Source organism: Phyllostomus discolor, chromosome 9, assembly GCF_004126475.2.
Source record: "Phyllostomus discolor isolate MPI-MPIP mPhyDis1 chromosome 9, mPhyDis1.pri.v3, whole genome shotgun sequence".
NCBI classification, from domain to species: domain Eukaryota; kingdom Metazoa; phylum Chordata; class Mammalia; order Chiroptera; family Phyllostomidae; genus Phyllostomus; species Phyllostomus discolor.
Window position 1 is genome coordinate 96,708,981 of NC_040911.2, and position 12,535 is coordinate 96,721,515.

At 54.9% G+C, this 12,535-nt stretch overlaps 1 protein-coding gene across 2 annotated transcripts in view; it reads right to left on the reverse strand.

Moving 5' to 3' along the window:
• The window catches only part of PREX1 (phosphatidylinositol-3,4,5-trisphosphate dependent Rac exchange factor 1), a 171,442-nt gene that overhangs the window by 59,166 nt on the left and 99,741 nt on the right, over positions 1 to 12,535 (reverse strand). For both annotated transcript variants that reach the window (XM_036009946.1, XM_028523978.2), the window contains exons 6-7: positions 11,528 to 11,689; positions 5,055 to 5,188 (exon numbers count right to left, since the gene is read on the reverse strand). In XM_036009946.1, coding sequence (XP_035865839.1) covers positions 5,055 to 5,188; positions 11,528 to 11,689 — 296 coding nt within the window. The remainder of the gene's footprint in view (positions 1 to 5,054; positions 5,189 to 11,527; positions 11,690 to 12,535) is intronic.

Consider the following 12,535-nt stretch of genomic DNA (forward strand, 5'->3'; position numbering starts at 1 on the left):
CTGCCAGGCAGCGGAGCTACTGGGTTGTGGGAAATGCACTTGATCAGCTCTACCAGACAGGTCCGGGCTGCCCTCCAGAATCGCTGTATTAACTCTCCCGCCCCTGCCCCTGGGGGGGGGGGGTGCACTCCAGTGGCTCCACATCCTCCCCAGCTGGTATTCAGTCTCCACTCCGGCGACTCCCCTGGGTGCGCCCAGGTGTCCTGGTCAACATCTCACGTGTCCCTCCCTGACAAGCCATGAGGCCGAGCACCTCCTCGTGTCTGTGGGTGAAATGACTGTCCCTTGACCGTTTTTCCGTCGGCTAGTCTGTCTTTTCGTTAGTAATTTACAGCAGGAGTCGGCAAACCTTTTCTGAAAAGGGCCAGAGAGTAAACATTTTTGGTTTTGCAGGCCGCAAGTTTGGTTCACAGGACTTCTCCACCCACCCTGGACGGTCCTTCCTTCGTCAGCCACACGGAGCACACAGGCCTCCCCCTCGTCTGCCGCTCTCCATTCTGCCTTCCTCGTGGTGTCTTTGGGTGGCCTCTTAATCGCAGTGCAGTCTGAGGGCTTTGTTTTTCCTCTCTAACCATGCTTTTCGTCCAGTTTAGGGAATCTCTGCTTCCCTCCAGCTCGGGAAGATAGCCTCCTGTACGTTCTTCTGGAAGCTTTGTTGTCCCACCCTGCACACCTCAACCTACGATCTGTCTGAAGCCGATGTGTGTGTGTTTTGTGAGGAGAAGGTCAAGGCTCGCTTTCCCCACTGGATGTCAGACTGACCCAGCGCCGTTTGCTGAACCACACTGGCGTTTCTGTTGACACGCAAACGGCCACTCACATGAGGGTCTACTGCTGGACTCGCAATCCTACGCCATTAGCCTACCTGCCTCTTTTTACCCCCGAGACCACCTCTCAGTTTCTGCAGCTTTGTGGGAAGCCTGGTGTCCGTGGTGCAAGTCCTCCAGCTCCAGCCTCCAAAACTGTCCATTTCTGTGTTTCCACACACACTTTACAATCATTTACAAACACAAAGAAGCAACCTTCCTCCCGGAATGTTTGCGGAAATTTCGCCCCGGTTCTGGCCAAGGTTTGATGACAGACGAAGAAGGTGGGGGCGAGGTGGAGTGGATCAGAACCAAGGGCAGCTAACAGTCTGAGCTCCTGCTGGGGCCGCAGACCGGGGAGGAGGAGCCTCGGGGAGGAAAAGGCGGGAGCAGGAGTTGTGCTGAAGATAGAGCATCTTGTTTTACACACAGTTTGTGTGAGTTGTGTGTGAGACACCCAAGTGAACGCAAGGATTTATGTTTCTTCTACTTTATGCACACGTGCCAGGCCTATTCTAACCACTGTACATGTTTGATTTTACTTAATCTCTAAAAACAACCCGATGGGACTTTTATCCCCATTTAACAGATAGGAAAACGGAGGCACCAAGAGCTGGCATCCCTTGCCCAAGGTCACACAGCTGGTCGGCGGCAGGCCTCTGCATCTTTAACCACTGCCTGCTGCTGCCTCCTTGCAGACGCTAAAAAGGCCGTTGATACCTACCAGACTCAGCTCCTCTGAGTTCATTCCCCTTTTGAAGAACGGGGCAGCAGGCTTTTAAAATACTCCCCTCCACTCTGGCATCCAAGAAGCCTCTACTTTTGAATTAGACCAGAAATACTGAGTCAGAGACCTTCCCTGACCCGCGTCCAGGACAGGCGGTGCCCTGCATGACCCAGGAGAAGACAAAACAGCTGGCAGACACCTCGCTGCGCCAGGCATTTCCTGTGACCACATCAGAGTCGGGCCAGCTGTTCCATCCACCACTGACCCGTCCCTCTGGGGCCTCCGGCCCAGAGGCAGGAACGCTGGCCACCGGCCAGGTTCTCGCAAAAGGCAGATGTGCCCTCCCGCTCCACCAGCCCAACTCGCGTGCAGAACTGAGGAGGGACCGGCCTTCGGCGAGCCCGTGGCGGCCACAAGACAGCCTTAGGAGGCCCACCTGGGGTCCAGAAGGTCAGGACCGGCTGCTGTGATTCCGACAGGTACGACCACGCCATGAAGCATGGGCCGGAACTGGGGTACCCGAAGCTAACTCCAGCAAACTCGGCCAAAGCCGGGAGCAGGTCAGAGGCCGGAGGAAACCCCGTGTTTTCTAAACCCCAGTGCTCTGGGAGAAGCACCTGTTTCACACAGCCCAGGCTGGGTGGCGGCGGGGGGGGGGGCGGGGGGCCGGGGCTGGCAGTGACCCGGGCACTGGCAAAGAAGGGTTCTCAGAATGGGCCCAGTGGGAACAGGTGAGAAAAGCGAGGCGGAAGGAGAGGGCGACACTGACGGGGGGACAGGAGGACGTGGGACAGACCTAGCGGAGTGGGCAGGTGTAAAAATCAGCTGAGGAGACAGGCCGATCCAGCCGCGGCCAGGCGGCGAAAGAGGGAGACCAAGGCCTCTAACGAGAAAGCCCGAGCCCCAGAACAGGGAGGAAAGGGCGGGGGGAGGAGCCTGAGGTTGGAGCACCTGCTATGTGGCAGGTGCGGCACCTGTGGGATGGCACTGAGCAGAACCCCAACGTGTGCGGAGGTCAACAGAACAGCAAGAGCAGGTACCCCTTATTCCGTGCCCTTGCTGTGTGCCAGGCACCCTCCACACATTCATTCTGCACAATGACTCGGAGGTGCATACGACAGTTCACCCTGTTCTACAGGTGAGGGAACTGAGGCAGAGAGAGACAAAGTCACAGATGTAGAGAAATCGCTGAGCAGGGTTTCAGTTATGAGGAACTCGGCTCTCACCCAAACACCACTGGAAGAAAGGCTTATCACCCCCATTTTACAGAAGAGAAAACTGAGGCTCAGAGAGCTCTGGCTGGAAGAGGAAGACAAGGAGAGGGAGGCCCACGCAGGTGCATGGAACGCCCATCATTCCTCCTGGGGGAAGTCCCTCCCCGCGACACCAGGTGGCCAGCAGAAGAGACGAGGAAAACGAGGCTCACGTAGTAAACCCCGTGCCCAGACCAGAAAGGAGGCTGGAGGTGGTGCGGAGAGCAGGGCCCAGAGTCTGCGCCTCCCCGGAGCCGTGGCTCTCGTTAGGTAAAGGAGTAAAGCCTCTGGAGGGTCGCTGTTCCGTCCCCAACACAAAGTGACAGGAAGCAGGAGTCAGAAAGGGCCGTGTTGGTCACTGAGACAGCCCTCTACCCGCTGAGCAAAAAGACTAAAAGACAGGAATCTCTCAGTCTACCACCCACCCACCCACCCACCCACTCATGCCCCCACCCCTCTGGCTCCTACGTTTCCCTCTCTCCAGTCAACCATCCATCCATCCACCCGCTCCATCATCCAATGATCCAACCTTCCACACCAGAGTTCAGCTGCCTTGACCACTGCCATCCATCATCTGTCCATCAACACACACATCCACCTGACCGTCTATCCAATGACCTCCAACCTCCATCCCCACCCACCCTCCCGTCCATCCATCTACCCCTTGACTCCACAAACCATGTAGTAAGGCCCCAATGCACCACTCACCTAAGCATACCTCTGCCAGCTCATCAGGTATCCATATCCATTTCTCCAACCACCCAAACATCCATACGCTCCCCCAACTTTCTCTTCACGCCCCCAGCCAGCCATCTCCTGTTCCTCCGCCCACTCAGCCGCGCACCCCCTCACCTGCTCACTCACCTGCTCCTAAGTCAATTCATACACCTGTCCGATCTGCCTCCCTTCATCCTCCACCCACTCATCTCCCAAACTTCCAACTGCCCATCCGTGCCTCCTCTCCTTCGCCCGTACATCCCCCCACTCACACTCACACTCACACACACACACGTGCGTCTGTCTACCACTCCCCCACCCACCCACTCCTAGACTCTACAAAGTGTAAGGAGCTCCAGTGAAAGACACAGAGGTGATGAAGGTACTATCCTTCCCCTCGAAAAGTTTAACAATAGAAGAGACCCCCCCTCCTCTCAAACCCTCTACCTTGGATCTTAGAATCACAGGATGCTGGGGACACAAAGCCCTGGCTGGTGTGGCTCGGTGGGTTGAGTGCTGACCTGGGAACCAAAGGGTTGCCGGTTCAATTCCCAGTCAGGGCACATGCCTGGGTTGTGGGCTGGGTCCCCAGTAGGGGGTGCTCGAGAAGCCACTACACATTGATGTTTCTCTCCCTCCTTCTCTAAAAATAAATAAATAAAATCTAAAAAAAAACAACTTTCAAACTTCCATGATTGCCCTGGCTGGTGTAGCTCAGTGGGTTAGGAATTGTCCCACAAACCAAAAGGTGGTCAGTCTGATTCCTGGTCAAGGCACATGCCTGGGTTGCAGGCCAGGTCCCCACTTGGGGACATGCAAACAGCAGCCAATCAACGTTTCCATCTATCGCATGTCAGTGCTTCTCTCCCTCTCTTTCTCCCTCCCTCCCTCGTTACCCAACAATAAAGAAATAAAATCTTTTCAAATAAAACCTTCCACAACTGCCTCAACCTACACAGTCCAATATGGCAGCCACGGTCACACGTGGCTACTGAACACTTACAACGTGGCTAGTGCAAAGTGAGACATGTGGGGGGTGTAACACACCGGGTGCAGCAAAAGTAGGTTTGCCGTTGTTTGCATGGAAAGTAATACAATAATTAATAAATAATAGTACGGGAATCACTCTGTGTTTCGCATACTCACCATTGTAAACCTACTTTTGCCCCATCCTATGCATACCACACTTCAAAGATTCAGTGTAAAATCTTTTAAAAGAATGAAAAATACCTCTTTAATAATTATTTTTACAGTGGATTATGTTAAAATGATAACATTTGAGAACATACTGGGATAAATAAAATATATTCTTTAAATGTAGCTCACTGGTTTCCTTTCACTTCATGTGGCTGTCTCAAATCACCACTTTAAGTTTTAAATAACCTACGTGGCTCACACTGTAGTTCTACGGAACAGTACTGATCTGGAACAAAGCCCAGAAGAGAAAAGGAGGGCCACAGAGGGACCCTGTCCCCGCGAGAAACTGCCAGGGTTTGATCCAACCCCAGCTGCCTGGCCCACCTGCGCAGCCCTGCCCTGCCGGCAACTCACCTGGATTTCCGCTTGCAATAGACAAGAAGGTTGTCGAAGAGGAAGAAGGCTCGCTCCTGGATGTTGCCGGCGGAGATTTTCAACAAAGTGCCTTGCAGGAGGAGCTGGGTGCAGATGTCCGTGAGGTTGGAGCCCTGGGGGGTGACACAGGCACAGTGGATGAGCCGGCAGATCCGGACACCTGGGGACGTCCCCTTCCCTCCCAGAGGCAGACACCCCCACTGCCTCCCTCACACCCCAGAACCTAAGTGCGCCGCTGCAGGCATAGCTGTGAGCAGACAGAACACCGGTGCAGGCCGATCGGTGGCTTCCAGCCACTGAGCCCGCCAGAGCGACGCTGGGAACGGCAGGCAGAGGTGACCACCTCACAGAGGAGGCACTCGGGGCTCAGGAAGCGAAAGGACTCACCCGGTCACACAGCCCCAGTCAGCACCTAGTTTTCTTTTTGGGTTTTTCGCTTTGCCTTTCTCCGTGTTTATTTATGTCTCGACTTGTTAGTCCATCTCCCCCGCCCTCGAGAACCCTCTTCCATAAACACAGGAAACATTATCAAACATTTTCACCAAGCATTCGCCATTGTATTCCCAGTACCTACCACACGGTCTGGCACAGAGTAGGTGCTCAATACATGCTGCAGAACAGGTGACAAATGCAATGTGAATGCCATGAAAGCAGGATTCTGGCAGCGTTCACCCTAGCTACGGATGTGACTCTCGCTGGGAACCGTTCCCAAACTAGCTGGTCATCTCTCTGAGTGACGAGGGCCAGGGAGGGTGGGGGAGGGTGAGGTGCTGAGAGAGCATGAAGTTCGCTGAACTGCACGAGGTGCAGGGCGCTGTGGTCAGGAAAGGCATCAGGGAGGAGTGAGACGGGCCTGGCAGGAGGGCTAAAGTAAAGAGGCTGGGGCGGGGGTGGGGGGTGGGGGAGGTCCCTGCAGGGAAGAATCCTCAGAGCTGGGGACCATACACACCTGTCTGGGGCTCTGCGGGGACCAAGGCGGGGGCAGAGAGACCCCCAAGTGCCAAGGGAGAGGAAACTAGAAACAGATCTAGGAGGGCACAGAATGCCAGACGAGGCAGCCCCTGGCCATGCCCAAAATCCCTGCTCCTCTTCTGCCACAGGGACGGAATTTTAGCTGGCCCCTGGCTGCCCAGCCCCAGGCTCCATCCCCAGCATCCCTGGGGCCAGGTGTGGCCTTGTGACGAAATTATGGCCAGTGTGCCTCACTTCCACATCATTTCCTTGAAGGAAGACTGCTCCCCCTCCTCTCCCTCCCTTCTTGCCACAGGCCGGGAGACGGCCACAGTGCTGGTGGAATACTGTAGCAGGCGGGGGAAGGAACCTGGGTCCCAGTGGAGCAGAGCGGCCCCACCCCCAGCCTGCACTGCTGTTGGCCTTTATCTCATTGAAGCCACTGTCTCTCTTCCTTATAGCAGCTAACCGCACACTTTAACTGACACACCCAGACAAGGACGCAGGCCCCATCAATAGGTGGGCCACGGGGGCTTCTGACACGGAGGCCCGAGGGACAGTACGTAAAAGCAGCGTCCTAAGGGAGATGCGTTCCACGGGCCTGCTGATGGCAGCGAAGGGAGAAACAAAGGGAGAAACACGATGCTGTCCCTGCCTGGACGTGACCATGGGGATAAAAGAGGGAGGACTGTTCGCAGAACCTCCTTCCCCAAACACTCAACACCCAGAACAAGGAGGTCAGACCCCAGTGAGATCTACTGACTCAATTAATTCTGAGACCCAGTGAGGGAACTGGTTTTGACAACTCAGGAACCAGGCTGTTGGGTGAGCACCCACTGCAGTTACCTTGCTGCTCTCAGAGCTGGTTTGCCCTGTGCCCGTGGCCCAGCTGGGCACAGAAAGTTCCTTCAACCCAACAGTGCCAGAGATACCTCTTGGGCCCATGCAGGGTCCTGGGAAAGCGGCTGCTTCGTGGTCACAAGCTGTGCAGCCCCGGGCGGCAGCAGGCAACCAGGGGCAGGCAGGAATCACAGCCTGGATGCTGCAGGCCGCACCTGGCACCCCAGCGAGACAGCAAGCCTGCTGCACCAGGGCCAGGGGCTCCCCTACCGAAGAGCCCTTGGACCCCAACATCCTTGCAAACCAGGTGAGTGTGACTCCCTGGGTCGTGAGGCTCCAGCAGTGGCCCGTGGGCCAGCTCAGAGCGGACAGCAGTTCCCCAGTTCCTCAAGGCCACGTGCTGCCCCGTCTCCTCCCCTCCCCCCACTCGTGCCTACCCACCAGTCCCTCCAGGCTCCACAGGGGGATTTTAGCTGCTTGTATGTGAACCCGGGCCCTGGCCCATCTGCAGGGCCCAGAACCCCAAGGTCACACAGGCCTAGACCTGACCTCTCTGTCAATGTCAGGGGGCCACAGAAGGGAAACGTGCCCAGCCTGCGAAGCTAGCTCTCCGGCCTTGGCCAACGACCACCCAGCACACCGAATCTGAAATGCCAAGGGTACATCGGGGGGTGCTCCTTCCACCCCAGCCCTGCTGAGAAGCCCAGCTGGCCCTCGGTCTCCCCAGAATCCTTGAACCCAGGTCAGGGGTGGTGCTAAGGATCAGATACACGGGGAAGAGGCCGAGCACCAAAGCGTCCACCAGGCAGGGCTGCAGACCTCCCACAGACAGTGCAGACTTCACCGAGCTGAAGTAGTAACACGCAGCGATGACCAAAGCTAATGGGGGCATGCGGCGGACCGCACACCCGCCACTGTTCTAAGTGTCTTACACAAACTCAGTTACTCCACTGGGCAACTCTTATTTTACAAACAGGGAAACTGAGGCACAAGGCAGTGAAGGGACTTGTTCCCGCCGGGATTTGAACCCAGGCAGGTGGACCCACCGTCCTACCCACCAACCTCTGCAACCCCGGGCTGCATCCTGGAAGGTGACCTGAAAGGTGTTTGTGTGTAATCGTTGGTCAAGAGCAGGGGTCTCAGAAGGGGACAGACCACTTGCCCCTGGGAGCAAAAGACGCCCGAGGCAGGGTGGGAGAACATACAAGAATTTCTATTCACGGTCTTTTTTTTTTTTAAACAGCTTTGTTTCCTTGCTCCTGTTTCCCTCTGTCCCCTCCTGGGCGAGCAGCCGATGGGCTCTTAACCCAAGGCCCCCGGAGGCAGCAAGGGGAGCGTGCCCCATTTCTTCCCTGTAGCACACATTCCTCTCTATCACTGGGGCACCCACACCGGTGTGGGGGGCTCACATCCGGAGTGCCCCACTGCAGGGGGGTCAGCCCAGGCTGGGTGCGCGCTCCAGCCAAAGTTGCATGACGCTTGTTCATCTAAAACAATTAAGAAAGAGATCCTGCTTTGCTGCCGTGGCTCATCCGATGTTTACTGAGTGTTCGCGCCGAGCCAAGAAAGAAATCACTGTTCTGAGTGCTTTGCGTGCATCCACTCCCTGAATCCCCAAGTGACTCATAAGGGCTACAGCCATTATCCAGACTTTCCAGATGAGGAAACTGAGGCAGAGGACTCCCTCCACAGGGAGGGGGAGGCTCGTGCACTGCGACATACTGCCATTTCCTTGTGCTTAGCACAATGAATTCATGGATTAATTTATCTGGTTGGAACGAAACCAGTCTCACGACTAGAAAGGACAAGCAGCTTACAGAGGATCAGCCTCCCCCAAAACACTGATCGGATATCAAACTAATGAGGCAAAGCCCAAGCACATAGCAAGAGAGTGGCCCAGAGACACCCCCTCCTCCAAAAGCAAGTCCCCTGCCAGCCGTGTTCCGAGCGAGACAAGAGCCATCTAATCGGATTGGCAGCAAGTCAAACAAAAAGATTAGAAATTATCACGGAGAGTATCAGAAAGACGGACGGGTAAGCACTATATCATTCACCATGAACGACACCCTAACTCATCCTGTCCCCCGAGATCGTAACTACCAGTGGCATGAAGCCAGGGCAAGTAGCCTCACTCTTAAACATTATTTTTTCTAGCTAAAACATACTATTTTCACAAGTTACCTGGAGGATGAAACTGTATTTGAAAACCCTTCTAGTGCACAGAAAACCACTTCAGATTTTCCAAAGACCATCGTACTGCATGCTTCACTTCTGTGTTCCGCACTTCACTTCGCCCTCAAAATGACACCGGGAGATAACTTCGGAGGTGTTAGCACTAAAATGAGACAAGCGGGGGGCGGGGGGACAGAGGACCACGAGAGCAGGATGCACTGGCCTGAAGCAGGACAGTCCGTAAGTTACAGTGCTGGGCCTCAAAGCCAAGTCCCTGTGCCTCAGTTTCCTCATCTGGAACACCCCCTCCCTTCTGGTGGTGGAAGCATACAACAGGTGCTCAATAATTGCCGGCAATTCTTATTCTGGGCGACTTCCTTTTCTGCTGTACTGATCAAAATAGGGGACATTCTCAAATTGCAGAATTGCCCGCGACAAAAAGGGGCCCCAAAGACCCTTAGTTCCTATTTCCCTGGGCCTTTACCAGAAGAAGAAATCTGGAAATCACTTCTGCTCTGGCTGCCAAACTGCTTGCTCAATACCCTCTCCACTGGGGCCCATGTGAGAAATTTCTTTTCCAGCTGGTTGCCAGGAAACTCCATCTCCCAGAAGAAGTGCTCTACTTCTTCCTTTTCCGACAACGAATGTTAAGTAACTTACGTGTCCTCTTTTCATCTTGGCTGCCAGGAAGCTCACGTCCAAACAGACAGATACTTATATATATGTCAACAGTATTTGCTCTTTAGGGTGGCACATTTGCTGACAGTGGCCATGTGACCCAATGCCAGTCAGTGAGGTGAGGGGAAAGTTTCTCTGGGGCTTCTGGAAAAGGTTTTCCCCTACTGGAGAGAGGAGCTCCCTCCCACTGCCCTGGATATGACACGTGATGCCCAGCGCTGCTGCCATCCTGGAACCATGAGAAGAAAGCCAGTGGGATGACAAGAGACCAGATCAGAGCCCTGACATCATGAGGCCGAGAGAAGAGTCCTTACAGAATACATCCTAACAGACATATGTGATGATCAGGCGGTTTTCCGGTGCAGGAAAGAGAAACCAAGCCACGTATTTTCAGCAGAAAGAAAGGGGGGGCTTCCTCGATCAGTGAGGGACTAGAAGAGGCAGGAATCCAGGCCCGGGTGGGCTCCCAGCAAACGGGGAACACCGCGGAACTGCCCCTGCAGGGGCAGCCGCCTCTGCCCAGTGGGGAAAGGGAGACCCCAGACGGCGCCTGCCTGAACGGGTGGGTGCGCCAGGAAAATGCCAACCTGGCTGCAGCCAGGCTCTCGGGAGCTATTGCCTCAAGCGTCAGCTGCAAAGCCACCCTGTCCTGCTAGGTGCACACCTCCAATGACAAAAGGGAAACCTACACCCTGCCTCCTGACACCCAGGAAGCTGGAAGCTGGCCCTCGGAGAATGCTACCACAGACAGCTAAACGTGACCAGGGCCGTGCTGTGCCGCAAAGCAACGTAAGGGTGGCCTCCGTCCCGCTGCGCCTTCCAAATGTCAGGCAGCTGGGTCAAATCTTGGCCAGTTACATCCCAACCCTGCGCTACCGGCGGGTGTGAGAGGTGCAGCTGAAGGCCCGGGGGAAGCAGGATGGAAGACACAGCAAGCCCCAACCCACCGTCCCCACCTCTTCCCTGAACACCCACCCCTCTCCTCACTCCTCGCTGCGGCCAAACCCGCAGCCTCTCACTCGAGACGAGTCACGTGTAAGATGCGTCCACACAGGGAAAAGAAGCGGAAACCCCAAACACAGCAAGTGCAAGAAAGCCCAAAGGCAGATGATTCAGAGGACAAGCTGGGTCCAAAGAGGCTTTGATCTCTGCTCTTAATCTCCCATTCCAGCTGTATTTACTGTGATAGTGATGTTTTCATTTATTCAGATTTTCCCATTTCCTTCTACGGATTTGCAGGAAATCTACAATAATCTGAAGAAGATGTGGAGGTTTAAACGAATGAATTATGCACAGTCAGAAGGTCTCAAGAATCCCATCCCCTAATGAGCATGATGATGATAATATCGATACCTACCATGTATTGAGTACCTACTATGTGCCAGGTATCAATGAGGAAACTGAAGTTCAGAGACGTTAAGACGTTGACCTAAAGTCACCCAGTAAGGGAGTGGCAGAGCCAGAATCCTGCCCAGGCCTGTGGGCAATCACCCAGATAAGGCCACGTGTGACGGAGAATGACTGGGGAGCAATGGGGACTGGTGGGGACTGGGGACAACTGCTGGCTCCGGTGGCTACTGTCACAGAAAACGGGGGCCCAGTGTTACTGATTTTTCAAGAGAAACTCTAAGTATAGATTTTTATGTGGACTTAGCTGGAAAATCATTGAACAATTTTCTTTTACAAACATCACACAGGCCAAACGAAACACGCTGAGGGCTGGCTCTGGTGCCCAGGCCATGCCCTGCTCCTGCGGCCGCCCACTCCCCTGGCCCCTCGCCGAGCAGGGGCCCCTCCTGCCCCGGACGCACCTCCCAGCCTTCGATGTGCGACTGCAGCTGCTCCAGGGCCTCCATCTTCTCCATCTGCCGCTTGGTCTCGTTGATGTTGGAGCACACGGTCTTCATGGCCTGCAGGGCGCTCTGGACCGCGGGGTGGTCGGGGTGCTTGCCGGGGGTCCTCTTGGCGAGCTCCTAGGGAAGAGGTGAGGGCAGGAGTGAGAGACCTCAGCCCAGAGGGGGCCAGACATCGCCTCCAGGTCACCCGGCCTGAGCCAAACCCCAGCTCTGCCGTGTGCAAACGGTGCAATCTGGGGCTGTGGAACATCATTCATTCGTTCGTTCATTCATTCATTCATTCATTCAACAAATGTTCCTGGAGCTCCTCTTCCACAGCAGGCAGAGTTCTAGGACCTGGGGACAAAGTTGTTAACAAAACAAGAGAGAAATTCCTCACCTGGTGAGTATCATAGTCTATCGAGGAGATCAGCCAAAATAAAGAAGAATCAAGTGTTTAATTCAATGTCGGGCAGTGATAAATACTCTGAAGACAGATCAGAATGAGGGGGCAGGAGGGTCTAAGGCAAGGAGGTGTTCTTCAAACAGCGAGGTCAGGAAGACCCCTCTGAGGAGGCGACAGCTGAGCAGAGCTCCGGGTGAAGCAGAGGAGAGCGTCCTGCAACAGTCTGTGGGGACAGTGTGCCTGGCAGAGGGGACAGCAAATGCAGAGGGTCCGCAGTGGGAGCGCATGTGGCAGGTAACAGTGAACGGTGAGGAGGTGGTGTGGCTGGAGTGAATGAATGAGAGAGAGAGAGAGAGAGAGAAGAGAAATAGGACAGAGAGAGATCGGTAGGTCAGAGAAGTGGGCACTGACACTACCGCTGTCCAGCTGTTTTCTCATCTGTAAAATGGGTATGAAAATGCCTCGCCTTGGGGGGGCCGGGTGAGAAAGGTGAAGGGATTAAGAAGTACAAATCAGCAAGTACAAAACAGTCACAGGGATGCAAAACACAGCACAGCGGATACAGTCAACACTGGAAT